This window comes from Anopheles gambiae, chromosome 2 (genome assembly GCF_943734735.2).
Source record: "Anopheles gambiae chromosome 2, idAnoGambNW_F1_1, whole genome shotgun sequence".
NCBI lineage: Eukaryota > Metazoa > Arthropoda > Insecta > Diptera > Culicidae > Anopheles > Anopheles gambiae.
Window position 1 is genome coordinate 46898123 of NC_064601.1, and position 27793 is coordinate 46925915.

At 50.2% G+C, this 27793-nt stretch overlaps 5 protein-coding genes across 10 annotated transcripts in view; 2 read left to right on the forward strand and 3 right to left on the reverse strand.

The window, feature by feature from the left end:
* Positions 1 to 21902, forward strand: part of LOC1278842 (RNA helicase aquarius) — a 40288-nt gene extending 18386 nt beyond the window's left edge. The window contains exons 3-5 of the mRNA XM_003436642.2: positions 17985 to 18525; positions 18598 to 21365; positions 21437 to 21902. Of these exons, the coding sequence (XP_003436690.2) occupies positions 17985 to 18525; positions 18598 to 21365; positions 21437 to 21808 (3681 nt within the window). The 3' untranslated portion in view covers positions 21809 to 21902. The remainder of the gene's footprint in view (positions 1 to 17984; positions 18526 to 18597; positions 21366 to 21436) is intronic.
* On the reverse strand, positions 475 to 14561 carry LOC1278844 (probable G-protein coupled receptor Mth-like 11). Of its 6 annotated transcripts, none has more exons than XM_061645264.1 (7): positions 14356 to 14561; positions 4743 to 5660; positions 4323 to 4621; positions 2105 to 2183; positions 1823 to 1968; positions 1288 to 1710; positions 475 to 1145 (listed from the first exon to the last, which is right to left on the reverse strand). In XM_061645264.1, the coding sequence occupies exons 2-7, from the start codon at positions 5045 to 5047 to the stop codon at positions 1108 to 1110; spliced, it is 1290 nt and encodes a 429-aa protein (XP_061501248.1). In that variant the 5' UTR covers positions 5048 to 5660; positions 14356 to 14561; the 3' UTR covers positions 475 to 1107. The 6 variants fall into 6 exon arrangements, with proteins under 6 accessions (XP_061501248.1, XP_061501246.1, XP_061501245.1 ...); XM_061645262.1 differs by having other exon boundaries at positions 14342 to 14548; XM_061645261.1 differs by having other exon boundaries at positions 4743 to 5668; positions 14342 to 14477.
* On the reverse strand, positions 21893 to 23056 carry LOC1278845 (DNA excision repair protein ERCC-1). Its single transcript, XM_318485.5, has one exon. It carries the CDS (start codon positions 22788 to 22790, stop codon positions 22038 to 22040), a length of 753 nt encoding a protein of 250 aa, XP_318485.5. The 5' UTR covers positions 22791 to 23056; the 3' UTR covers positions 21893 to 22037.
* A 68-nt stretch (positions 23057 to 23124) lies between these two features.
* On the forward strand, positions 23125 to 24402 carry LOC1278846 (putative inner dynein arm light chain, axonemal). Its single transcript, XM_061645268.1, has one exon. The coding sequence runs from the start codon at positions 23224 to 23226 to the stop codon at positions 24157 to 24159; it is 936 nt and encodes a 311-aa protein (XP_061501252.1). The 5' UTR covers positions 23125 to 23223; the 3' UTR covers positions 24160 to 24402.
* On the reverse strand, positions 24148 to 26022 carry LOC1278847 (electron transfer flavoprotein subunit alpha, mitochondrial). The gene is made up of 2 exons (XM_318487.5): positions 25785 to 26022; positions 24148 to 25512 (listed from the first exon to the last, which is right to left on the reverse strand). Exons 1-2 carry the CDS (start codon positions 25827 to 25829, stop codon positions 24559 to 24561), a joined length of 999 nt encoding a protein of 332 aa, XP_318487.4. The 5' UTR covers positions 25830 to 26022; the 3' UTR covers positions 24148 to 24558.
* Positions 26023 to 27793: the final 1771 nt, after the last annotated feature.

Sequence of the window (27793 nt, forward strand, 5' to 3'; positions counted from 1 at the left end):
AAACCAAAAACAAACAAAAACAAAACTGTACGCAGTCAGGGTGAGGATGTTTTGAGATCCGTTTTAATCTGCCCAAGAGCAATTATTACTGTGAAACGCTTAAATCAGGATTAGTAGAGTTTACATATTGCACAAACGGGACATCGGTATAGATCGCTTCGAACATTTTAATTGCAATGATGGTATAATCTTCCCCGATGCCAAAGAGTACTGTTTGCTGCATGGCAAACCTTTTAATGGCTTTTTCGTCCTGGAATCGTACGTTCGAAATGTCCTCACACCATCGTTAGCATTTTCACCGGAAGTAATATCCCGCAGCCATCCGGAGCGAGAATTTTCAAGCACTTAATTCGGGAATTATTTGCCCAACCTCAGGTGAGCAGTGTAGGTCGCACGAGCAGTTTGGGTCGTCGTTCTGTGGAAATTAATTTTGTGATATAAATCGTGAAACGTGCAGGAACTCGAGTGTAAAGCTATGCTGCTTCAAAGTTTATTGTAGTTCAAACATTCCGCATCACCTAACCGATAGTAGTAGTTCTTTGTATGTAAATTCCATTAACAGACTTAGGCATCACCTCAATCACGCCACCGCACACGGTGCAGCAGCGGGTTGCAAAGGCAGGCGGGTGTAGCATATTAGATAACGCAACTTTTGCGACGCAACGCTAGATCTGTTTAAACATTGTACGCGTGCCTCTATGTATAGTGTAAATTCTTCATCAACTTCTGCAACACATTGCCCTCCCCATAATGCTAACGTAACCCTAACGCCTTAACAAGTTTGTGTGTAACTAGTTTTTGTTGCTGTTGCTGTTGTTGCTATAGCTGTGATAGCCACCAAATCGAATGTGATAAAAATAATGCTCACACCTGTTCGATCGGGTGTTGTTGGGAAACCGCTTGGGTATAAAATGGTCCTAATGGACTATGTGCGTTCCCACAGGAACGTTTCTCTCTAACGCTGCTTGTACAGCTCGTCACAAATGAGGCCATCGACGGTGGTGAGGTGCCACGCACTCTCCTGCCGTCATCAGATGGCAGGTGGCCGTTCCGATGAGCCATCCTCGCTGGGTTGGGTTTGCTGTTTCGTAAGGTTCCGGTGTGTGTTTACTTGATGATAAGATCATACTTCCCCGTATCGCGACCTGTGCGTGGCAGGTGATGTTGGCATGTTGGAAAATGATAATAAAATACAGTTAAGGGAGTTGTGGATGCTATCTGCTATGGGAAGGTGCCTTCGCTTTCTATACTTCCCCTCCCGCAATCAATCGATCGCAAACCACTTACCCTCTTCGTGCAAGTGTTCCTGCTCGTCGTCCTTCAGCTCGGCCCAGCGTGCCGGCGCCCGGAAGCAGAACACCCACCGGTTGGCCAGCTCGCGCTTGATGCGCTGCCGCCAGACGATCAGCACGAAGAAGATGAGCACCCCGTGCAGACAGTTGACCGCGTCGACGATGATCCAAAACCAGGACTGGGGCACCAGACCTTCGCTCATGTGGAACGACAGGATCTCGAACACCCAGATAAGCCCGGACAGCAGGAACAGCTTCAGATACAGCATGCACTTGTACCGGAGTGACTTTTTTCGATCCGGGCTAAGGTCGTCCCCGCTCGCATGCAGATGCAGGCTCGTCCAGACGAACAGGAAAATGTTTATGCTCAGCATCACGCTCAGCGGTAGGTAGACGAAGTACGACTGTTCCCGCTCGGCTGGAAGGAAAGCAGGGAAAGGAAAATAGACAGAGAGCGAGTCAATATGAAGGAGGCTTCTGAATGGAGGCAACGAACGACACTCAATTCTATTAGAAGGGCAAAAACTCACTTCGGAACCAGCAGGAGATTTCACCCAGCGTCGGATACCGGCTGTGATAAATGTAAACCATGGTCGTTAACGTCACTGCGACGGTGATGGCGTAGATGTGGTTCAGGATATACCAGGATCGCTCTCGGATCTTCCACCGGCGTGCACTGGAAATTCCACGCACGGGACCGTGGGATGACAGGATGGCACAAAACCGATTAATCAATGAGAGCAGAGCGTTCGCCGCACCATTAAGCTTTTGAGCGGAAGCAGTGGCGAACCCTTGGTGGCCGTCATACTTACACTGTCAATTTCCATACGTTCGCCATCACCATGTTCAACCATGCGAAGTAGCTGATGAGGAAGAAGTACATCAGGAACGCTGGAACGACGAGAGCATACCGGAACATGAAACGCATTTGTTTTGCACGACAAGAAGATAAGGAGAAAGAGCACTGTGTGGAAGGCACACCGGCATCGGAGGGCATAATTGTCCTAAAGTCCTCCAACAAAAGCAGCGTCCTCCCAGCACATTTATGGTAGCGAATGAACGTCGCTACCAGCAAATAACATCGTATCGTTCTTATCTCATTATCCTAGATCGGTATGAACGGTTTTGTGGCACGGGGTCAATTTTGGAGGAACAAAAACATGTCCGGATTCTCATCATCCGCATTCATGACCGCTGTCGGGTTTTACGATCCAGTGACCTAAATGCAACTTTTCACTATCTAGCTTTTGTTATTTTCCAAATCGAAAGAGCTCTGTCAAAAAGGGAAGGCAACCAAGATCGAGATACATGTTCCGCCTGAGTTGAGCCTTATTCTACTCGCAGAAGGAAACGGTTTTTACTTCCTGAGCATCCCCCCCCTCAAAGTCTAGGTGGTTTTGTTACGGATTGGATCCCATCAGCATCACATACTTCTTATTGATTCAGTCTTGTCCTAAATCCATCAGCATCTCCGTATCACAAAGCATTAGACGAAAAGTACCGCAGTACATCGTCCTTTCGTTTAATCGGTGGAGAGAGCATTAACCTTTGCAAGGAGCTGAAGGATCTTGCTGGTGGTCGACCGTAACGGTAGCGTTGGTTTGGCATTGAGAAAGTTTTTTAATCTCGCCACGACACTTTGAATGTAGTTATACTTTCCGTTTTCTTTGCCGATTTTGGCTTCGGAGCGACCTATTTTTTTTTTTGCTTGTTCCCGTACAACAAATTTCACTTTCGTTTGAAGGGAAGCTTTCGTCACTTTCTGCTCCGACAGACGGCTTCGTATTTGTGCCCTTGTGCCGGTTGCTTGCGTTCTTTTGCGCTCTCGTTAGCATGCTAATTACATTCGGTGCTGCATTTTTTTTTTTGTATGCCGTGACGCCGTCTTTGGCGCTTCACTTTCTGCTCCACGTTCTATTTTGCAATCTAATTTAGCCCATCGACAAAGGCACCTCCCGACTGCCGATGTGGTGACCGTCTCTTCCGATGGCCATACTTTAACCTTTGAGGTCGGTCACGACGGAATTGATGTATCGCTCGCTGTTTGCTCGGCAAATGCTTGGCAAACAGAAACAGATGTCTCCTTATCTGTTTGTGATACCGGCATAGTACAGGCCTACGAAACCCTTTGCAAAGTATGCGGTGATACCGGTTATGAGAAACGTATGGTCAAACCCCAAAAAAATGCGACTACGACAGCAAATTTTGTTGGAAAAATAACGTTCCACTTGAAATCTTTTCTCGAAAGCTTGCAGCAAAAAAGGAAGGACATGAAACTTTTAATGAATTCCAAACCTGAGTCTTGTGATCCCACAAAAATGTACGTTCTGCATGGGCAATAATCGAATGCCATGGGGCCTGTAAAGAGCGCTGGTATTAGTTTTTCCAGACAATTCATTCGCATTCAACAATTTGGAACGTTTGGATTTGTGGCGTTGGATCCAAAATCGAATCGATTAGTCTTTCGATTCGAATCTATCACCGACAGCTGCCAACCGGGATCATGCATTATTGACAGCTTGGGACTGGGGATTCGTTTTGCTGAGCCCTTTTTTGTTCCCATCGAGATCCACCAGTCGTTAGGCTACTTCATCTAACCAGAGTGAAGCATTCATCCATCACGGGATATTTATGAGGAATATTTCATTCCACGCCGCTCTGTGCTAATCGATCGATCCGGTAATAGTACGTAGAATTTGAAATACGTTTGTGCAATAAAAATAGAAAATCGCACTATAGCGAGAAGGAAAACAAAACTGCAAAAACCAACGGAAACGGTTTCCAACGGTTTCCTGACTGCCACGAAACGATGCACTTTGCAAGCACCAATGGACTTTCAATTAACCGAACCTAATCGATTGCTTGATGGAGCGCATAGGGAAGAGGCGCAAAACTTTCGCCCGCAGGCTCGCTTGTTTCGCTTGCGCTTGCCGCGGGCGTATTGACCGGGCGGAACTGTCTGGCTTGGTGGTGGTTCATTTTCCACCTCATTGCGCCGCGGCAGTGTGACCGTGAAGCGCGTTGACCTACCGATGACGGTGCAGAAGGGCGTGTGCGTTAGTGACACCCACAGCTGGACCAGGCTGAGCAGGAACATGAATACGGCCAGGCTGCCGACGGCTGCCGACGTCACCTTGTCCTGCGTTTCGCGCAGGTCCGGTATGATGTAGTAGATGTAGAGCGTGACGAGCAGGAAGAACACGGAGATCAGCATCATGATGCCCTTGCTGATGAGCATCGTCGCAATCGTGTCCATGTTGGCCATGTTGAAGCACACGATAAACACCGGCTGCGTGCTCTCGCCGTCGTGCGTGTGGGCCACACAGTAGCTGCGAAGAGAAACGAGAGCAGAAGAAGAACCGTAAGGCGGGAAAGGATCGAAAGGACCAACCACTTGGGACCACGGGGACCTAAGCCTGCCGTTTGTCCCGTCACCGTCAGCGCACTTACTCATTGCGCTGGATCCGGAACTCGCCATCGACCAAGCTGCCCGTCTCGTCCACGTACACCTCCTGCTCGATCTCGCGGAAGATCATGTAGCTGTGGGTACAGTTGAGGTGCATTTCCGTTGTGTAATTACCGTCGGTGCGCACACACCGCTGCTGCTTGCCGTCCACCATGTACGACTCCTGGCAGCACTGGGTAGCCTTCTGGTCGTGGGTTGTCACCAACTCGCCGGCCACCGTGCCACCACCACCAATCGCTAGCACCACGGTCAGGACGACCAGCGTCACCAGTGCCATTGTCCTTTCCATCGCTCACTACCGCACTGCTCCAAAGCCAATGGACTTTTCCGGGGAGTCCCTTTCTACCGCAAGGGAATAGCACACATTCACACACACACAAACAAACTCAAAGCTGCATACACACAAACACACACGCGAGCACGCTCTTTTATGTACTTTCTCCACTTATTTGTTTCGCCAATTTTCACCAACTAATTCAACGCCGTTGCACTAATTTCACTCTTCCTCGTCACGAACCGACCCCGTCCACCGGGGCTCGTTTACTATTGCTACCGTTTGCTACTAACACACACACACGAACACACAAAAGAGCTTACGCTCCTTCTTTTTTATTTAACTTCCTTCCACGTCACTTCCGGGGCTCGTTTTCAGCACGTTCTTGGTTTGCTCTATTTAATCACATGGGTGTCATTTTGCACTGTCCACTTCCGTTTGTGTGTCGGTCGGTCGGTGTGTGTGTGTGAAATCTTGCACCACAATGCACTTCTCGGTTCGCCCGACGGGCGGCCACTAGTTGGGTAGGGAAGGGTGCAGTGCTGAAATCAGATCCACACAAGTAGAGCCAACTAGAAGTGCGAGCAGCCAAGAAGTGAGACCATCGTTTCTCTCTCTCTCTATCTCTCTTTCTCTCTGTGGAAGAAAGGGCATAGAAATATAAACCTTCAGCACCAGAAGCGTGTTGCAATCACAGCACAAAAAACGATCGTATTGTTTCTTTCGATCCCGTTTGCTCTCCGATGCAGTATGCAACAGGGCCGTGCAATGGATGGTACAGTTTTTGCCTTTTTTTGTTTTTCATTTTAAAGTAAGCTAACAAAATCTGCACAAAATCACACACAAAAAAAAACCTCGAGCCAAGTCTGAAAAACTGGGAAAAGAACATTATTTGCTGTTCTCTTCATGCTCATTTGCCCACTTCTCCCCCTATTATCCGACCATTTCCACGGCACGGTTCGCAGTTCGGTGGAACCGTTTAAGTGGTAGTGGGTGTGGGTAATGTGCAGCGTGCCGGAACCAGCAAAAACAAAAAAAAAACAGCTCCAAAGTACTGATGCCTCGGCCTGGGAGCGCAAACGAATGTCGAGACGGTTAAATCGCACCCATCTTACTTATCAGTGTGCCCTTCCGGCGATTGCTCTTGCACCACGGGATCTTCCGGAATTCCGGGGCAATAAGGAGCCGGAGGGGGTGAGGGACAAAATAGCAGTATCACAAAAATATTGTTAATTCATTAACTCAGCCAGTGGTGCTGAGGGATGATAATGGCGGTGCGCATAGACCAGACGACGAAAGGCAGCGAATGCTTCTTCGGTTGGCGAGATACAATGTTGAAGCGAACAGAAAAGGCGATGCTGGTGGGAGAGTGGTCTGGATAGGTTAGGCCCGGGTTGGGTAGTAGAACCACCGTTCCTTCCGTTCGTTCGCGAAAAAAGGAATTTAATTAATGGCAGGTAGCGTAGCTTGCAAAACACCTTCACGATTTCGCTCTCGCGCACCTCGCTGTACACGTGGCGCTGGAAAAGTTGAAGCGGATATAGCTAGACACAAAGGCATATGACGGTGGTCGTCGTCTTCTTGTGCTGTCGCTTCAGTAAAACTTCAGCTTCATTTCATTCAATGACGATGCGAGCAGTGGGCGGCAGGAAAAGTTTGTAATTTCTTGGAAGGAAATTATAATTGCATAAAAGTGTGGAGTTGGTGAAAACATGTGAACTGAAGCTTGCTTGAAATGCAAAGTGTCTGTGCCGTAGTGCCCGGTTTGGAATATTTAACTCGGTGGTTCGATAGTAAACAATGAAATCTTCTTATCAAACGTTTTGCGTTGCAAAGTGGTCCTCCATTCCGTAGACATATGCAACGTTACACGCGAATACACGTCGTATCACTCACCGCAGTGTGCTAGTGTGTGCAATCGCGCCTGCTGACCGCGTTTACGTCGTTTAAATTATCTAATCTCGGTCTGTAGATAGGGCATTGCGATTAAGAAGTAAAGCGTAAACAATTCCTCGTGAATTTAATTAAATTAGCAATGATCATTTCACACTGTTCATGCGCTCGGTTTAGGTGTGCACCCTGATGCTAAGGATAATTGTTTTTGGAAAGCTTTTCCAAAGTGTTGGGGCACTACTTCGGCAACTTCTTAGCCTTCCACATAGTGGTTGCTATTTTATGGGACCGAACAAATCACACCAAACTCTTTTGAACGACAGGATGTGGAGCAGCAAAGAAAAATGTATTACAGACCGGCACCTGCAACAGAACAGTTCGGCGTCAAAACTCGAAAAGTAGATAACTTTTTGGTCGTGATATAACAAGAAAGTTATCCTCTCCTTGCTACCAAGATTCCCGTTGCTAAGAAGTTGTTTTTTTTTGTTGTTGTTGCGAATCTTTTGTACCCGTACTTTTCTCTCGCGGTCTGTTATTGAAATCAAACTAAAGTTGGGAATCGTCGAGAATGTAGTGCAGAGAGAGAGAGAAGCTGGTAGGAAAGCAACAAACGGCTTCAATTTTCCGGCAAATGCGAAAAGTGCAATCAATAAGGTAGAAAGGGTTTGGTGGAGCTGTGCTGTCCCTGTGAGTACCATTGGGAAGTTTGGCATTTTGACGTATGGACCTCCTGTGGGCGAAATAAACCATCTCCACCTGCCACAGAGTATATGTTCCTGACTCTAGCTAACGTCTAGCTAGCACGAAAGAGCTGAGAAACTTCACCATTTATCTGTCATTCTTAGTTTATTGATGTTTCGTGTGCTTTAAAGCAAACCATTCCATCCCATGTGCGGATATGATCCGATTCAAAACTGGCACACCGCGTCTTTAATGAGCACACCCGCAACATGCATACTAATTTCGAGGCACTGAAAATGACTTACAGAGCGTACAGACTCTGCTCTGCAAACATCTCTCCTTGCGGAAACACTAATTAGCGTTGGCTAACGTGCTTATCCTTTTCCGTTAGCCGAGGGGGTGGGAGTGATACTGCAAACAGTAGACCTTGTTACGAGTGAAGTGAAGCGAAGATTTAATTGCCAAATCCAAGTTACAGCAATAAATGTCGTGCGCTGCACCGTCCGGAGAACGGTAGGTCGTTGGTGTTATTCTTTCATCAGGGCACGAACGAATCATGCAAGAATGTCAATCGCTTCCGGCCGCTGCTCCATTTGGCAAGGTAAACACACAAACGAGCACAGACACATACACACACACACACACACACACACACACACACACACAAATCTAGACTTTTGGAGCACCTTTTATTTTCCTTGAACCAGGGGAAAACCCCATTGCCCTGGGGATTTTGCCGAGGTCTCACTGCCGACGTCACTGGACAGTTTGCAGTGGGATCTTCTTACCAGCACCAAACCGATGTTCATATTCGGGGTGGATTCTTCTTGTCTTGTTCAGATCGCATGTTGTTCAGACTTCCGGCTTCGGTTGTGCTCAACTTGGGTGCCTTTGAAAAATGGCCACTCAGTGACCCGAGGCTCGTGAAGTATGGAAAAGACAAAAGAGAGGCTGCACGTGGATTTGAGAAATGATTGCCGCCATCACCATCACTTAGGGGGCGCAGTTTTTGCATAAACTGGAAGAGAAGATCTTTCCCCCCCCCCCCCCAGATCACGTATCATCGTTCCGGCGGGAAGTGCGTGGAGCGCGATGATCATGCCACTGGGTGAAATAATGAATTTAATTTATCCTTCACCTTCCAGACTCGTTTCTGGATTCCTTGCGCCCGCGTTGCTTCTGCACGGTTGTGAAAACGGATTGTTTCTCTCCCCGTGCTTGATGACTTATTTCGGTGTGACGCGTGGCCTTGAGCGGCTGCGAGAGCAACCGTCTGTGGAGCAAAGGGCGCAAAACGCACATTTAAAACTGGGACTGCCAAATAGGGTGGGTCTGTTTGTTATTTTTTCCCCGTTCGTCATCGTGCGTGTCGTAATGATGCCGATCGTTCAAGGTCGCGAGGTAAGTGATTTATCTTCACGCCCGTACGGATGCCCGGCATTGGCTTGGTTTACAGTCGCAAATCGGGAGATGTACCGTGCAAGTCTGGCGGAGAAGGGAGTCGTAAATCGATCGGAACGGAACGGGTTTTGACTTGAACCAACAACCGTCCGCATCGAAGCGTGTAGCTACGCGCGAGTCGAAGGCTCTGATGCATTCTATATATTGGCATCATTAATTGCTTGCCGAGTGTGGTTATGGTACGCTTCGGTTCCATCTCACTAACGTTCCAAAGCCCAATAACACAAGCGTGCGGATTAAACAACACGCCCGGTTTGTTTGGATAGTTTGCACCATTTGGTCCTCCTCGAGATCGCTTGTTGCTCCATGAATCATTCGCTTAATCGTCGGGTCACCGGTACCACTGTGTGGGAATTATTCCGCTTGGTGGATGTCTTTATAAATTCGACCAAACTTTGCCGCAGCACCCCCTTCAATTTTCCTCCCACTGTATGTAACCTTATCAGCCACTGCCTTTTTCATTTCCTTATTGCCCACCGAGCAGAAAGAAGCAGCAGTTTTTTTGTGTGTGTTTGGTGAATGCTTAGCTAGCACAAACAAAAAACCATCCTCCCAATGCCTACATCTCTCCCTTCTGCCGTTCGATTGACCACGGTGAGTGTTAGGCGGTTCCATTTCCAGCGCCCGCTGATAAATGACACCGCATATTGGGTTAGACAGTGAGCCCTGATCTGGCAGAGGCGCCTGAGCGTAATGGAGCATCGTCGAGCCTAGCAGCAGTAGCAGCAGCGGATAACCGTGGTCGTCCGTAGGAACGGTGTGTACTCCCCCAGAAACCGGCGGATAAGGCTGGGCAATCGCGACGCGTGTGCGAATTTTCGGACTAAAAGCAACATCGATACCACCGCAGAGGGGCGGGTTGGTTTGGAATAAATGAAGGACGAAAGACGAGTACTTTAGAGGTGAGTGCTCCTTGGGATAACGGCTTAGTGTTTGGCTAACGTAAACGGATTACGTACGGCAGGCGTACGAATTGATGAGGAAACTTTTTCCTTCTCATTCGTTTCGCGCCGTTCGCTTAGCTCCACCTAAAGCAGTTCGCTGTCCGAAAAGCAGGAACTAAAAACATTTAAAAACTCCTGGGCACACGTTGCAAAACTCTACGCTGTTTGCGCGTTGTCCCATGCATACGATAGCACTGGGCGTTTAATGTCGATTTTATGAGCTAGGGCTAGGGTCCGGAAATCGCATAACCCCGTGCCCTCGTTACGAACGAGCGATGAAGGGTTTCGGTGTGAAGATCAAAGATCTTTTGCTGGCATTATAACCATCAATGGCTGGCCGTGCTCTCAAGAACAGTTCCTTCCAAAAGGGCAACGAAACTATAACCACCCAAGCCAAGCCAAGTCGTAATCTTTCGGGTGTATGCTTGCCGTAACGCTTCGCTCATGCGGCAGGATCGTGTTGCTTTATGCTCGCAATATTTTCCAGCTGAACTACCTTAGCGCTGCCGAAAGGTATTTCGTCTATTTTTTGCCTATTGTGTATTGCAAAACGGTTCAAAGTTTGATGAAAATATGCTAGTGATAGTACAGGGATTGCTATGCTTTGTGTGCTAGACGGTATGTTTAGAATTGTCCGTACGAATGGTATGAAAGAAAGAATTGCGTAAAACATAGTTCCAAAATCCCACTGCCCGAGAGTGTCCGTGAACTTAGTCATCGATTTGTAGCGGGTGAGAAGCTTTTCCCTAACAGAAGAGTTGTTGGGATTTTTTTGTCTTTCTATATTGATATTTTCAATCGTAAAAATGGGAACGAAGCTCTACGTCCCCACCCACATACACACCCAGACACGAGGTCACATCATGTGACCGTGAAAATCCGTTGGGATAATCTACTTGGCACAGTGCCCCGATGGTCCTGACAGGAGTCTTGACGGTAGCGCCTGGCAGGACTGGGGCGAACGCTGATAGGGAAATAACATCTCGAAAATTTGATTAAAATGTGCAGAGAGGCTGTGGCGGCACAGATGTGTCCAGTGAGGTCGGTGCAATTTTGTTCTACCATCCTGCACGATGTTATTGCACACACCGGCTGAAATTGTTTCGGGGCTTTGATTTCCCGATTGAAGTAGGTTGAACGGTGTGTGTACTGGGGACAGCGGCTTTTTTTTCGAGTTTTTCATCCATTATTGATTTTAATTGTTTGTCTGTGTGTGTGCTTTCGGCAAACACGGCAATGATTTTACCTGGCTGCATGTGCGCGCGTGCTGAATGTGAGGGAACGAGAGAAAGCAAAAATATACGCAAATGGGTATTACACATACTTTATGCCAAAAAGGACGCGGAAGAAAGTGGCACGATTAGTACGCGCGTAATAATTGAATTTTCGCCTGATGTGTCCATCCCTTATTTTGTACAAAATAAACAGTAAAATACACGGTAGGAACAAAATCAACAACTGTGTATACAGTTAGGAGCGGTTTTCGCAATAGCGCGAGACAGCAACGGTTGCACTGATGGAACTGTCCCAGACACAAAGCGGTTGAAGAAGTTAGCAATACACCGGGTACGGTGGGAATGTTAATTGCCAGACGGGTTGGCCATCGTGTGTGTGTGTGTGTGTGTGTGTGTGCATTTGTTGTCACTTTTTTATATTGAATACTAATAATGTAACCGGTTCAGGGATGCACTAGACGGGGATTTGTTTTCGCTTGCGAGAGTTAATACATTTATCGTTCCTTTTTTTTAGTACTTTGTTTGCATTTACTTTTGCCTGTGGCTGTAATTGTTGCACAGTTTATTTACCCAACGTTGAATGTTGAATGAATATTTATGTTTCAAAGTGTTCAACCAATATCACCAAAGTGCGGGGGAGGGGGGGGGGAGCTTCCCCCACAAAGGACCGATGAAGACGAGGGTAAACAGTTAAAGCTTTTCGCTTTATCATCGCCGTCACTCACATCTAATCCCAACCGTCAATCTGTAATCCGTTTTTGCTCTCTAGGTCAGGTTTGCATTCATACTGTCTCATCTCCTTTCAGACACATGCGACATACACACACACACAAGCTCTCATCGTTTTGCTTATCACTGGTGTGTTTTGGACAGCTCCATAACGTGCCAGAATAATTCTGAATCCTTTGCATCAGTTTGGCGGTATCTACCATACCAATTTGAACGAGAAGAGTCATTACGCAGCTTCAAAATAGTGTACCCCATTGGACGACAGCAGTGTATTGCTTTCGACACTGCCAGTTAGACTTCAATCGTTCGCTGTCACGTGCAGAGAACAGGCCATTTATTCATTGACTGTGTGTGTATGTGCGTGTGTGGGAAATTGGTTGAATCCCCCACGCAGCAAAAAAAAAAAGGAGTAAAAGGAAAACATGTTTCCACTTCTCAGCCGGCCTTAGCAAATTGTTTATGGATAGGTCCAATTTAAAATATGTCACAATCAATTTGATGTCCCCGTGGTGCGCCGGATGGAAAGGATGGAAATGAAAGAGCGTACGGTGCTCGTTACGTGTATATCAACCACACGTGGTGTTCCGTTTTCCATGGCAACACACACACACAAACGATGAATGTTGGATCGCTTTCGGAGAGTGTTGTTGTCTCTTCTCGAGGATTCACTTTGATCTTTATGTGCAACGGTGTGTCCCAGGAATGTCCGTGGACATATGGTGCAGAGGACCCCTGTGCAAAAAGAATAATTTATCCCAAAGCTTTCCAACCCTGACCAGGTGAGGATAAAAGGGGTCAGAATGTGTACTTGGACCTGGACCAGGATCTAACGAAGCTGCGTTCGGTGATGAAATATTTATCCTGCCAAATACCCTTTCCATATTTAAAACACGTGCGTCTCGGCCCACGTGTTTGTCCGCTTTCAAGTCATTTTCTGGCGCTTTGTTTTCCCGTCCCTGCTGCAAGCGGTTACATAAATCGAATCCATTGCTTTTCGTCGGCCCAAGGGTACTCGGGTTCGGTAAGTTCTTCTTGCAGACCAGCACCAACACAGTCTTGACATTTAATCGCCCCCTTTTGCGTGGCGAAACCCTCTCAACAACGCTGCCTGTCTGTCCGGTGGCTGCCGGTCAAACAGCTCTCCAAAAGTCAAGTGTTTCTCGGTGTACTTAGGGGGCCGGGCTGGCTCAAGGTGTGAACCGATTAAACTTTCCTAATCCTCATAATGAAATGCCCGGTTGACAAAGGAAATGGTACTTAGGGGTCTTCTATCCCGTTAACCTCTTTCGGTTGTTCTTTGGTGCATGGTACGTGCGCGGGGGCGGGGTACATTTAATGAAACTTTTGTCCTAACTTTTTCCACGAAGCTTACACGCCTGTTTTCTGTTCTGACTATTTTTGGGCAGGGGAGGGCTACTAATCTGTTACGGGCTAGAAAAGCACGCGCACGTGCAAACTAGACGGCGGAGGGCAAAGTAAGTAAGCAGCCGGCATCATATCTCGTGCTTGTGTTTGCTCCCAGCAAACAAAAACAGCTTCATCGTCGACGAGAGGCAAACGACGAGAGATCTCTGCACCCCTCCCGCTTTTCGTGGTGTGGTGGGGGTGTCTCGAGAAGGGGGTGGATTATGAGCGCGTAGATAATCCAGTTTTAACGCAATCCGCTTGCACGGAGACGCGCTGCCGTTCGTTCTGTGTGTATGCAACGTTTTGACGCACAATGCAGAAGGGTGCATCACACCATACACAATAACACACATGCACGCACGTGAGCTGAGGGCGCTGAGTAGAACGGTTATGGTGGCAGTGTTGCATCAACAATCGCTTACGCGCGGTTTTGTGCATGAACGTTCCATGGTCAAACAGTGAAATAGAAAAAAAATAATAAACAAACCAAACATAAAACACATAGAGAGATAGTCGAGTTTATCGGCAGGGGAACGCAAGATAAAACTTCCAGCCAGTGTTTGGCTTTCTTCGCCACTTGCGTATTGCGTACTCTTTGCTGTGTGCCGATAAGAATCTCAAGTTGATTACACGCGCGCACTGTTACTTTGGTTTTCGTGCGGACAGACGGGTTACTAGATGTGCCCTCACGGTTGGTGTTTTCGCACTTTGGACAACAAATGGCGGTACGTAATGATTACGGAGGCGACCGTTATTGACCAGCGAAAGTGTGTGCAAGGAACCATTTTTGCCACCATCACCATGACAACGAGTCGACAGTAGGCTTCACCGTCGTGGTTTTGCACTTCGTTGTACCGCTACACTCCGTTGTATCGCTTGCGTATAAGTAAGTGCACCACATTTTACTCTCTTCCGTGTTAGTTTTCACACACAAATCACCATCATGGGAAAAAACGTACGTAGCTATACTAACGTGCACTAGTCGCTCTTAGTACACCACGCTGCGTGTGTTGCGTCTCCGTGTTTTGCGTACACACATACACTGAGCAGGAGCGCGTCCGCTCACTTCCACACGGTCCGACGGCTAGAGCAAAACTACGCGAGCCACAGCCAAACCCGAGAACCGAGTGGAAGAACCGCGTGCTTTGCCCCATCCTCTCCGGTTCCGCTCGGGAATGGCCCCAGCGCGCGCGCCATATACCGTAGAGCTTCGGGTTCGGCTGCGCTCGGATTCACTGCTTCGTTCGTGCGATGCCGCGCGCTGTAGCGAACGGCAACATGGGTTTTGCGCGTGCTGTGCGTGTCCCTTGCGTCGTGGTGTCCATGCTTTGCGTCTGCTCCCGCGTGCTGAGCCGGCAGCGCCGTACCAGCTGATAGTGACAGACAGGCCATGGCGAACGGCCGGAGCAGATATTGGGGGCGGTTGCGTGCGTCGTCATCCTGGTGTACTGTGTGCTTGATGGTGTGCAGGATCGTATTCATCCCTGCAACAGCTGCACCAGTGCATAGTTTATCGCATTTCTTTCCCTCCCTCCCTGGGGGGCAGCGGGGGCCACTCTCTCCCCGCAGTGAGAGTTGAAATCGCTGTCTCTGGGAGCATGTGACTACCGGAGTTGACGGGATGCAATTCAAAAGATGAATGTCTTTCGAACAGCATTTTTGGGCAACGGCATGCGCATGTATCGGCTACCGAATTCAACCCTTGCATGTGCAGTGAGCGATATTGGAACTGTTTATGCTATTAGCAACAGCGAACCTAAATTAGAATTTTTGTTTGTCATTGGTTTATTTTTGGAGTTTTGGCCGTAAAAAATGTATTCTGTTGCAAGATTTCAAGCGCCTGCCGCACGCTGACCGCTTCCAACATCAACCGATGCACATTTATATTGCTGTTTTATGCTTGCGCTCGTATATTATGCAACAAAGTATTCAAATTTTCCAACCACACTCATCCATCATCGCAAACGGGGCGTTGCTTTGTTGTGGCTGTGTTTGTTTATTTTTACCTTCATGTGCGCTAAATAGTGCCACATTGTGGCGATCAGTCAATTAAGTTTAATTTGTTTTTAGAAACGATAATTGTTGGATATTCATAACATACGCAACGGTCGCCTCCCGGCCGGTTGATTGTGTTCCACTTCAAGATAAAAATACAAATCTGTTTGATTGGAATGCTTTTAGCACGTTTCCACCCACGTTTCCAGCTGCGACCAAACTGTGGATACACTTGCCGTGCGTGCGTCGTCCCTGCTGTGTCCTCCGCCCCGAGTTGTGCGTCGAGTGGCAAGCAAAAGACCGATGTGAATTCTCCCACACCATCCTTCCCCACTCATTGCCCTGGTGTAGTACGGTGAACCTTTCTTCTGTCGCCGCCCGGTGATTGATGAGAATCTGTTGATTTATTCTTTGCTCTAATCTCATGGGTTGGACCTTATTTATGTTGTAAAATGGTTGTTCATTTTACCTTTTTCGCGGTGGATGTGTTAAAGCAGCAAGTAGCTACTATTTGAATGTATAGCCATCGTATAGCCAGCTAGAGCCATCATGCAGTCCTTCTAGCAGCGACTGGCATACGCTTTGGGGAAAAAGATTTAACAATAGTGTCAAACTCTGCTGCATCGCGAATCAACCAACCTTTTCTGGTGCAGTACATGAATGCGGGTCATTTTTGAAAAAAAGTTTTGTGACGCAAAAAAGCAAGCCATAAGCCACAGTCCAATGTGCTCCAACCTTCCTAAATCTAGGCTAGACAAAATCTGAACAAAAACGATTTAGCGCTTTCCTCTCTCTCTCTGTCTTGCTATCCGTTTTACGAACAGATGTAAGCCACCGCCAATGTCTGGTGATAGTAGTTGGTTGTTTTTTTTTTTGTTTTTGCTCAAGGTCTGTGTGTTCCGAGCTGGTTAAAGAGCACTTGGCCGTGGGGTCGTATCACGGTCAAGACCGCGTGCGGGCAACTTTCGAGCAACTTCAAGCGGAAGTGAGCTTTGCCATTTGCGGCAGTTTCCGACATGGCTAGATGCCCTGCAAACGTCGGCGGCGAATAAGACCACGAATCCTTATGCGATTGCTTACCCTAATGGATATTGTGGCGTACACAGCGAGAGTCGTGCTTGTTGGTTGGTTGGTCTTGCAGAGCCAAGATTTGGAATTGTATTGCGAAAGGCGGGACGCGGCTCGCGTTGGTGCACTTGCTAGCGATTACCGGTGCCGGAGCACATTTTGAAACTCCCCGAGCATTGGGAGCATTAATCTGTTTTGCATGAATTAAAAGTTTACAATTCACTTGCACAGAGTTTTCCGTTGCTTTGAGTTTGTTTTGTGTGTGCGCGCTTCGGGTTTCAATGGCCAATAACTCTTGAGAAGGAAAGCAATCTTATCCCTCGCAAAGGAAGTCGTCTGCAGCCTAATCGAGAGGCACTGGGATACAAAGCAGCAACCGCAGCAGCAAAGGAATGGTTCTACGGGCATACAATTAATTGCGTTCTGAAGATGGAATTTGGTATGGCATTTGGTGAAATCTCTCTCTCTCTCTGTATCTCTCTCGCCCTCTCTCTCTCTCTCCGGTATGTGGTATGAGTCTTTAAATTGATGGACGTTCGAACGAAACGGTGAAATTGGATGCTGTTCGATGCGACTCGTAATCAATATTTACTGCCCCTGGCCTCTTGAGACGTTTGATTGTAAACGCGTTCTGTTCTTTTTTTTGGTAAGCCACCGTAGATGGACGAGTGAAATGATGCCGCACTTAAAATAGATACACTTATATTGGGTTTTGTGTATCACATTGCTTTTGGGGTAGGGAGAATGGCCAGATATATTACGTGATGCAACATCTTGAACGATGCATGCCGCTTAAATAACTGCTTCAAGTGCATTTCTTACGGGAATTAATTATAGATTCGGAGGATCACTGCAGTGTGGGTTTGAATTATCAGCCACTTTGAAGCAGGAACTCTGTCTATTGTCTAGTCTGTTTGAAAAATAGGACTTGTAAGTTTTAGGAATCATGTTCTTAGGTCATCCAAAATTAAAAAAAAAAGTAAAATATTTCACAATGCTTTTCAGCAAAAATGGTCCGACTGACGGATGAACTTCTAATCAGTAATCGGTATGGTACCGAAGTGAGTGCCATTACAATGATTAGGATGTACAAACGACGCCACCCAGCCCGCTCAAAATTATACGTTATGTGTTAATATTTTCAAAACAATCACATTAAATGGCTCCTAGCGTTGTTTACTTCTTCTTCGTCTGTTGTGACGTCACTGATACGCTGGTTGTTGATCATATGTTAATGAGGGGGTTTAAATTAACGACTGCTGATAATGAAACAGCGTTTTTGAAGGGAACAAAAGCAAAGATGAGAAATGAGTGAGTTGCTTTGGTCGGCATTGCCCTACGGAAATAGCACTGTTTTCTGAGAAAGAATACAAAATACCCCCAACTCAGCAGCTTTTTGCGAGCAGAATCCGTTTTTTTTTATTTTTTTAGCAACAATTTCTATTCCTGTGAATTTGCTTTCTGACGTCACTGGCGGCCGCCGCTGGTGTGAGCTACGATGTAAAATCTAATCACGACGTCTCTCTCCTTCCCTTCCAGCTGCTGGATATGCTCAAGTTCTACGCTCGCTTTGAGATAAACGATGAAACGGGCGATCCCCTGACCGACCACGACATGACGCAGCTGCACTATGCGAAGATTAAATCGCTGCAGAAGGCGGCGTTTGCGAAATTCCCCAACCTGCGCCTGTTCGCCCTGTCCAACGTGGCGAACGTGGATACGCGCGAGTCGCTCGAGAAGCACTTCGGGGCGCTGGACTGCGACAGCCTGCGGGAAATCGCCTGCTATCTGAATCTGGTCCCGGAAAAGCTGGAGCCACCGTTCGAGTGGCACCGGGCGGACGAGACGTTCCTGCGGGAGCTGCTGATATCGCGGCACGAGCGACGCGTGTCGCAGCTAGAATCGCTGAACGAGATGCCACTCTACCCGACCGAGGACATCATCTGGAACGAGAACGTCGTGCCGACGGAGTTTTACTCCGGGGAGGGATGCTTGGCATTGCCGAAGCTGAATCTGCAGTTCCTGACGCTGCACGATTATCTGTTGCGGAACTTTAATCTCTTCCGGCTGGAGTCTACATGTGAGTGGAAGCGCCGTGTGTGTGACTGAGGAGAATTGTTTCGACGTTTTTCTTTCCTCTTTTCCCCGACAGATGAAATTCGTCAGGACATCGAGGACGCCGTCAGCCGAATGTTGCCCTGGAAGTCGGAGGAAGGGGACGTGGTGTTTGGTGGCTGGGCCCGTATGGCACTGCCAATCCAGTCGTTCGCTGTGGTCGAAGTCTCCAAGCCACACATCGGCGAAAAGAAGCCGTCGCGCGTGCGGGCCGACGTCAGCGTCACGCTGAACGTGCGCAAGGAGGTGCAGGAAGAGTGGGAAAATCTGCGCAAACACGACGTGTGCTTTCTCGTGACCGTGCGCCCAACGCAACCGATCGGCACCAAGTACGACTACCGCGAGCACTTTGTGCCGCAGGTAGGGCTGGTGCACGTGCGGGGCTGCGAAATCGAGGGCATGCTGGACGCGAACGGGCGCGTCATCGAGGAGGGCATCGAGCAGCGGCCGCAGCTGACCGGCGAGCAGCGAACGTTCCGCGTCTGGCTCGACTCGAACCAGTACCGGCTGGACATGGACGCGACGCTACACGCGACGCCCGGGGACGACGCCGACGACGGCAGGGAGGACGTGTACGAGGGCTTCAACATCATCATGCGCCGCAAGCCGAAGGAAAACAACTTCAAGGCAGTGCTGGAAACGATCCGCCATCTGATGAACACGGAGTGTGTGGTGCCGCCGTGGCTGCACGATATACTGCTCGGGTACGGTGACCCAGGGGCGGCCCACTACAGCCGCATGCCGGACCAGGCGCGCGTGCTCGATTTCAACGACACGTTTTTGGACTTTGAGCACGTGAGCAACAGCTTCCCGGGGTACGAGATTGTGAGTGCAGCGGAGCGTCCGCACGGGTTGAATCTGTTGCCACCGTTCCGGCTAACGTTCGAAGATGTGCCGAAGGGCGACGGGGCGGAAGAGGGCGCGGAACAGCGGGAGGAGCTGCCGAAGCGCATCCTGGTCGAACCGTACCGCATCCCGTGCCGCGGTCCGTACAAGTACAACGAGCCGAAGAAGAACGTGATCCGCTTCACGCCGACGCAGATCGAAGCGATCCGGGCGGGAATGCAGCCGGGCTTGACGCTGGTGGTCGGTCCGCCCGGCACGGGCAAAACGGACGTCGCGGTGCAGATCATCTCCAACCTGTACCACAACCACCCGCAGCAGCGCACGCTGATAGTGACGCACTCGAATCAGGCGCTGAATCAGCTGTTCGAGAAAATCATGGCCCTGGACATTGACGAGCGCCATCTGCTGCGCCTCGGCCACGGCGAGGAGTCGCTCGAGACGGAGAAGGACTACAGCCGGTACGGGCGGGTGAACTACGTGCTGTCGAAGCGCATCGACCTGCTCGGGCAGGTGCAGCGGTTGCAGGAATCGCTCGGCGTTAGCGGCGACGTGGCGTACACGTGCGAGACGGCGGGCCACTTCTACCTGTACCATGTGGTGGCCCGCTGGGAGAAGTTCCTGAGCGAGTTCGAGCGGAACGGCGAGGGGCAGACGGAGGGCAGCGATGATCCAGCGCGCGAACAGTTCGAGGCACAGTTTCCGTTCGCGCGCTTCTTCAGGGACGCACCGCAGCCGCTGTTCGGTGGGGCGACGTACGCGGAGAACATGGACATTGCGCGCAGCTGCTTCCGGTACGTGTCGCACATGTTCGCCGAGCTGGAGGAGTTCCGCGCGTTCGAGCTGCTGCGCAGCGGGCTGGATCGGTCCAAGTATCTGCTGGTGAAGGAGGCGAAGATCATCGCGATGACGTGTACGCACGCGGCGCTCAAGCGCAAGGAGCTGGTCACGATGGGCTTCAAGTACGACAACATCCTGATGGAGGAGGCCGCCCAGATACTGGAGATCGAAACGTTCATCCCGCTGCTGCTGCAGAACCCGATGGACGGGTACAATCGGCTGAAGCGCTGGATCATGATCGGAGATCACCACCAGCTGCCGCCCGTCATCAAGAACATGGCGTTCCAGAAGTACTCCAACATGGAGCAGTCGCTGTTCACGCGGCTGGTGCGGCTGGGCGTGCCGACGATCGATCTGGACGGGCAGGGCCGTGCCCGGTCCAGCATCTGCGAGCTGTACAAGTGGCGCTACAGCCGGCTGGGCGATCTGGAGCACGTGCACCGGTGGCCGGAGTACTGTCGCGCCAACGCCGGCTTTGCGCACGAGTACCAGCTGATCAACGTGGAGGACTTTAACGGCGTGGGCGAATCGGAACCGAATCCGTACTTCTACCAGAATCTGGCCGAGGCCGAGTACGTGGTGGCCGTGTTCATGTACATGCGGCTGCTCGGCTATCCGGCGGAGAAGATTTCCATCCTCACCACGTACAACGGGCAGAAGCATTTGATACGGGACGTGATTGAGTCGCGCTGCGCCAACAACCCGATGTTTGGCAAACCGCACAAAGTGACCACGGTGGACAAGTACCAGGGCCAGCAGAACGATTACATACTGCTGTCGCTGGTGCGCACGAAAACCATCGGTCACATTCGGGACGTGCGGCGTCTGGTGGTGGCCATGAGCCGTGCCCGCCTGGGGCTGTACATTTTCGGCCGGGTGGCGCTGTTTAAGAATTGCGTTGAGTTGCGACCAGCCTTCCGGCTGCTCATGAACCGTCCGCTCGAGCTGCAGCTTCATCCGGAGGAAAAGTATGGAGGAGGCGAACGTCAACTGCAGGATGGTGGAAGTGGTAGTGCGGGCGAAGAAGGACTGTCCACCAGGACGGTGAAGGACATGACGCAGATGGCACAGTTTGTGTACCAGATGTACATGCAGCAGGTGAACGTCATCCGCGAGGAAATGGTGCGTATGGGTTGCGGTAGCTTGTGGCTTCTAGTTTTTTTTTTACTTACTAACTGCATTTGATTCTGTAGGAAAAAATGAAAACTCTGTTCGAGAAGCAGCGCCAGGAGCAGCAGCAGGAAAAGATGGAAGAACAGATCAAGATCGCCGATGCGGAGGCCGAGGAAGCGGAAAAGCAACGCCAGGCGGAAGCGGCTGCTAAGAAGGACTTTGCACCGACGCCGATACGCAACGAAATAGCCGATTTGGGAGAACCGATGGAAGTTGCGGAAAAGCCACGCCGTGGTAAGAAACGGGTAGCGGCTGAGGAAGCTGTTGTTCCGCCACCGGCGGCCCAAGTAGGTGAAAAGGACGGCGAGGAGGAAAAGGCCGAGGAGAAGACAGAGGAGGATACAAAAGCCGATGAACCGGAAATCGAGGAAAAGGAAGAAGCAGATAATTGAAAGGACAAGAAAGCAGGAGAAACGAAGGCTCTACTGCTCATTGTAGTTAATAAATTCATCTGAAAAATAAATTAAGCTCAAAGATACAATGAAATAATGGTTTTATTACTTGCACAGTTTCTGGTTTTCCAGCTCACATTTAATCACATAAATTTATTCACTCTTAGCATAATTATTTTCTTCTCTTTTCCCACAGCCCGAAGCATGTTCCGGCATTCCATCCCAAGCCCTACTTACGAAAGCTTTCACTAAACGTTTTGTGCAGCTTCTTCACCTTTCTCGGTCCCAGCCCGGAGCACATGCTGAGCCGCTCCTCGCTGCTGTTGATCAGCTTGCCGAGCGTGCCAAAGTTCTGCAGCAGTATCATCGCGTCCGTCTGGTTGACGGGCTTGATGCTGGTTAGCGCGCGGACCAGCTTCTCGTGCGGATACTTCTCCGCCCGCTCCATGATCCAGTCCGGCGGTCGGTTCTCGAACAGCTTGTATTTCTCCACGATGCGGCCCGCCTCGTCCGCGTTCCAGGCCAGCATCAGCGTCAGATCGGCCAGCAGGCAGATGCGCGTCAGATGCTTGAGCGCATTCTGCGGCTCGGAAATGTCGATCTGCACCAGCAGCACGCGCAGCTCGTACATCTTGCCCAGCTGCTTCAGCCGGGCGTGGATGTAGTCCGGGTTGAGGTTGTGGTAGCGCAGCGACAGGAAGAGAATGCAGGCGCTCGCCCCGACCACGTAGTCCGGCACGACGTCATCGTACTCCCAGGGTATGGTCTGGATGGCTTTCAGCAGCGGATTGCCGCGCTGCTTCTGGTTGACCAGGATGCAGTGGCTTTTGTTTACCTTGGCCGCCACCACGACTGGGGCGGTAGTCGGTGTTTCTGCTGTCGTCGCTGTTGTGTTGGAGGGAGCGCTTGTTTCGCTTACGGCCGATTGTTTTGCGGGCGGCGGTATGTCCAGCGCGGCCAATAGTTCGTCATCTTCATCCATGGTCGGGAAGTAGCTTCGTTGCCGGCCGGTAAACTGCAGCTGTGCAGCTGTTCTATTGCATCGGGTTTGTTATTGTTTACAGGACGTTTGACGTTTGTGGAGCATGTTCGAAAATTCAAATGGCGGGACGAATGGTGCCGACATTCGAAGTTAAAAAAGTCGTTCAAAATTGGGGATGAACATAAAGAATGCCGTTTATAGGGGATGATTTTTGGAAAATGTGCCCTCGAAACACATCACTGACCATTAAAGCAACGGACATTAAAACGTGCTGTTCTGTCCACGTGATGCATTTGAATGAAACTACGGTGTGCGTGTACGTTCAAGCATGAATCTGGTACAACTTGTTGAAGTTGTTGATTTTGGTTGCAATCCTAGCAACCTGCTGCTTCTCGCCGTTTTCCACTGCATGCCTGGTTGCCATGGTTTGTGAATGGGACTGTTTGGTCGCTGCACAATCCTTCACTGGCATAGGAATCCGAAAGTTGCCCTTAATTTGTGTGAAAAAACTTTCGCAACGCACCTTACCGCCCTTGCGTGCGTGCCTTACGGTGGACATCGACTGGACCCGTTACTGTCGTCGCTTCCCACTACCAACACAACCATGGCCGATCGCAATTTGGAGCTGCAAACCACGTTGGTGCGCTACAACAACCCGGTGCTGGTGGTGAAACATGTGGAAAAGCGCGAACCGGCGGGCGATGTGGCCCCATCGAAGGAACAGACCGGCCGTCCCGGGTCGGGTGGTGCCGTCGTCGTCGACAGTCCGCGGGAGACGGAGGAGATACTGAACTGCATCCTGCCGCCGAAAACGTGGGAAGAGGATGGGCAGCTGTGGACGCAAACCGTGTCGAGCACGCCCGCAACCCGCCAGGACGTGATCAACCTGCAGGAGATGCTGGACACCCGCCTGCAGCAAACGCAGGCCCGCGAGACGGGCATCTGTCCGGTGAGGCGCGAGCTCTACACCCAGTGCTTCGACGAGCTGATCCGCCAGGTCACCATCAACTGTACCGAGCGGGGCCTGCTGCTGTTGCGCGTGCGGGACGAGATTGCAATGTCGCTCGAGGCGTACGAGACGCTGTACTGCAGCTCGGTTTCGTTCGGCATCCGGAAGGCGCTGCAGGCCCAGGAGGGCAAGGAGAAGCTGCAGGAGCAGATCCAGCAGGTGGAGCACGAGAAGGAGATGCTGCTCAACTCGATCAGCGACATGAAGATCAAGGCGGACCAGGCCGAGCGAAGGAACGCGGAGCTGCGTGCGTCCGAGGAGAAGAAACACTCGGAGGAGATTGCCTTCCTTAAGAAAACTAACGCACAGCTTAAGGTATGCGACTCGACACATTTGCCTCACTGTGTGTTTGTTTTATGAAAACGGATACATTTATTGACGATCGGTTGTCCTGTCTTTTTTGTTTGTTTCTTACAACACAATCTCTTCTCCGCAGGCCCAACTGGAAGGAATTATTGCACCGAAGAAGTAAAAATCCGGAAACCCCTATTGCTTGCTGCACGCGCCATGTGGACCAATGAAAACGGATAGTTCTGCCTCTAAGCCTTCATATGTTGATATACTGTAGCTAAATTTTTGCGCCTATAACTAATACAACACACTTTACAAAATCCACCCAACAGGACACTGTTGCTTAGTACAGGGGGTCAGCAATTCGAGAGCGACAGCCCCCTTCGAGAGGTGATTGAAAACGCAACGAGAGTGTTGCCTTGTCTCCCTCAACAAGGCATTCGTGTGTTTGTGTGTTTAGTGTGTGCGTTAGCACTTTTCGTTAATCTCTGGCACCACCTTGAACAGGTCGGCAACGAGCCCGTAGTCAGCCACCTGGAAGATTGGCGCTTCCGGATCCTTGTTGATGGCCACGATCGTCTTCGAGTCCTTCATGCCGGCCAGATGCTGGATCGCACCGGAGATGCCGATGGCCACGTACACCTCGGGCGCCACAATCTTGCCCGTCTGGCCGATCTGCAGATCGTTCGGTACGTAGCCAGCGTCGACGGCGGCACGGGACGCTCCGACCGCGGCACCCCACTTGTCTGCCAGATCGTACAGCATCTTGAAGTTGTCGCCCGACTTCATGCCCCGCCCGCCGGACACGATGATCTTCGCCGCCGTGAGCGACGGTCGGTCCGACTTGGTCAGCTCCTGGCTGACGAACTCGGTCGTTTTGCTCGCAAAATCGCCCTCGGGCGCTTTCTCGATGGCGGCCGCACTGCCGGCAGCACCGGTCGGCTCAAAGTTGGTGCCGCGCACCGTGATCACCTTCACCGGATCCTTCGACTTGACCGTCTGGATCGCGTTGCCGGCGTAGATAGTGCGCACGAACGTATCGGCCGACTGGACGCCGATAATGTCCGACACGGGCGACACGTCCAGCTTGGCGGCGATGCGGGGCAGCACCGCTTTACCGAAAGCCGTTGCCCCGGCGACGATGTGCGTGAACTTGAGCTGCTCCTGCGTGGCCAGGATGAGCGGGGTGAGCGACTCCGCCAGCAGACCCTTGTACGCGTCGCCCTCGGCCACCAGCACCTTCTTGACGCCGTCCAGCTTGGCGGCGGCTTCCGAAACCGGGCCGACCTTGGTGCCAGCGACGAGGACGGTCACATCACCGCCCAGTTTCTTTGCCGCCGTGACCGCGTTGGCCGTGATCGGGTTCAGCGTCTCATTGTTGTGTTCTGCCAGCACCAGCGTGCTCTGGAAGCGCCGAAAACCCTGCCGAAAACAATTGATACCGTTTACGATTTTGGCCGATGCGCGCACAATAGTGCGAATTATATAATTAATTTCAATTGAGAGAGAGAGTACAAAGGTTGGAAACTTCCAGTCGGTCCGTCTCCGTCTTGTTCCGGAGGACGGCAGCCGTACAGCCGTTCGTTATCTCTCGTTATCATCGGTCGATGGGCGAGGGGAGGTGTGGTGACGCGGAACATGTTGATCGCGCAATGTTATGCAAAATTCACCTTCGCCCCTTTTCGTCTGCTTACCTGCGCCGAAGGTCGCACGAGGGATGAGGAGCACCGGGCAAACATTGTGTTGCGCACTCTCACTTGGAAACCAATAGAAGCCTTAATGAACGCGAGCGAAAGAAAATAGGAATCACAGAAGTATCGGGTGGCGAATTTAGCAAATGGAATTGTTGTCAATTGACGTCGGTTCAATGCCCAAGTAACGTTTTGCGCGACAGCGATGTGTTTGACAGTTGTGTTTCGGTCAGCTGTCAAGCCGATTGGCGCTATCCGTACATTACCATTCTAATAGACATAGAGTACAGGCGGTCCCCGAGATACACGGCACCTCTTAGGCTGGAAATAGACGAATCGAGATCATCGCGGTACCGCGAAAATCGCGTATGACTGGAGCTGTCAATTATGTTATAAAATCTGACAGATAGGCGAGATAATCGCGGTTCGTGTATGGAACCATCCGAGGTCTGGTGACGATTGAATGTGCCAAGAAGAAATATTTTTCTATCAATTTGCGAATCAAATTATTTATTTCACATAGTTTATGCAAAATAAAATACAAAACTCATTTCTCGACTTGAGTTTTCACACAAATCCGCCAGAAAAAGTAAAAATAATCGGTTCGCGCTACCGCGAAAATCTCAGCAATACCGAAGTTGGGTATCTCTGCGAAACAGCAGGCACGATTGGAGGCGCGGAAGATTTGACAGCTCTACTGTTCTACAACTGTTATAAACAAAGCGCGAATTTCGCGGTACCGCGACGATCTCGGTTCGTCTATTTCCAGCCTTATACGCGGATTCGGAGATAGGGTAACTGTACCAGTTTTCGGCAGGCTAGTGCAGCAGTTTCACAAAAATTGCTCACACATCAATATTTTTCATTATTTTTCTTGAAAGTGTTGTTATTCTGGTTGATAAACTATCATAGTATGTTACAATATTTTTTATTTGCCGGTTCAAAGCCCTTTTTCATAAATATTCGTGAAAATGCAAACATTGATTTTGCTCCTATTTTCGGCAGTTTGTTCCTATTTTCGGCAGGTTGTGTTCCTATTTTCGGCAGCGCGAATACGGGTCAGAAAATGTTATTATCTATGTAAATATGTACAAAAAAATGTTTAAAGCAATTTTAGACTCTTACTTTCCTAAGTGTTGTGTCCGCACAAATGAACATAGACGGTGGTGTGTACGGCACAAACAGAATATATATTTTGTCACTATCTTTGGTATGGGTACAATTAACATTGGTAATAAATAATATAAACAACACACACGCAATGCGGGGAGAGGACGGCTGGTCCTGCTCGCGCCGCGATCCTCACTGAGGACGTCACAGGATGACAGCCCTGCTGTCAACAGTGAGCCCTCAGGATGAGGCAGCGGTCTGTCCACAACATCTCCCCGTTTTAATTAAGCCGGTACGGCTTAAGCCGACGCAGCGGTTTTAATGTAATTAAAACCGGCGTGGCAAGCGTACGGCTCAAGTGGCGCTGTGTAAAACGGGAGGGAGGAGAGTGTTGACCGGCCTCCGTGCCTAACGCTCGAACGGGAGGAGCGTTGGGGGCTGCAACAGGGGGCAGCCGATGTGCTGCGCTCGCTCGTTCCGATGCAGCCGCTGTGGTGTTGTTGTTGTTGTTGGTGCTGTTGTTGTTAGTGCAACTGCAGCATGATGCTGTTGTCGTAGGCCGTTGCACCGGACGCCCATGATCCTGATGAGGCAGCTCTCCGGATGCTGCTGCCGTTGGGGCGTCAATGTGCGGCTGAGCAGGGGGCGGCCGTGGTGCCGCGCGCGCTTGGACCGCTCAGCCGGAACCGCTGCACAGGGGCGACCGTGATGTCGCTACCGGTGAACTGCTGTGCAGGGCGCGCAGGATGATGGTGATGATGATGACGACGCGAGTGCACAGCGGGCGACCGTGATGCCGCGCACGACGACTGTGCACTCGGGACACATGTGAATGGTGCTGCACAGGGGCGACAGTGGTGTCGCCGTCGAGATCCTGTGTAGCTGGAGCGCCGGCGATGAAG

Bases quoted from the DNA above. Each gene is read 5' to 3' on its own strand.
- LOC1278844 (XM_061645264.1), bottom strand. From the start codon at position 5,047: ATGGAAAGGACAATGGCACTGGTGACGCTGGTCGTCCTGACCGTGGTG. The intron at 2,184-4,322 runs GTAGGTCAACGC...TCGTCGTTCCAG, and splicing joins GCCCTTCTGCACCGTCATCG to CGTTCCTGATGTACTTCTTC. The intron at 1,969-2,104 runs GTAAGTATGACG...TGGAATTTCCAG, and splicing joins AACGTATGGAAATTGACAGT to TGCACGCCGGTGGAAGATCC.
- LOC1278845 (XM_318485.5), bottom strand. From the start codon at position 22,790: ATGGATGAAGATGACGAACTATTGGCCGCGCTGGACATACCGCCGCCC.
- LOC1278846 (XM_061645268.1), top strand. From the start codon at position 23,224: ATGGGACTGTTTGGTCGCTGCACAATCCTTCACTGGCATAGGAATCCG.
- LOC1278847 (XM_318487.5), bottom strand. From the start codon at position 25,829: ATGTTTGCCCGGTGCTCCTCATCCCTCGTGCGACCTTCGGCGCAG. The intron at 25,513-25,784 runs GTAAGCAGACGA...TGTTTTCGGCAG, and splicing joins TCGTGCGACCTTCGGCGCAG to GGTTTTCGGCGCTTCCAGAG.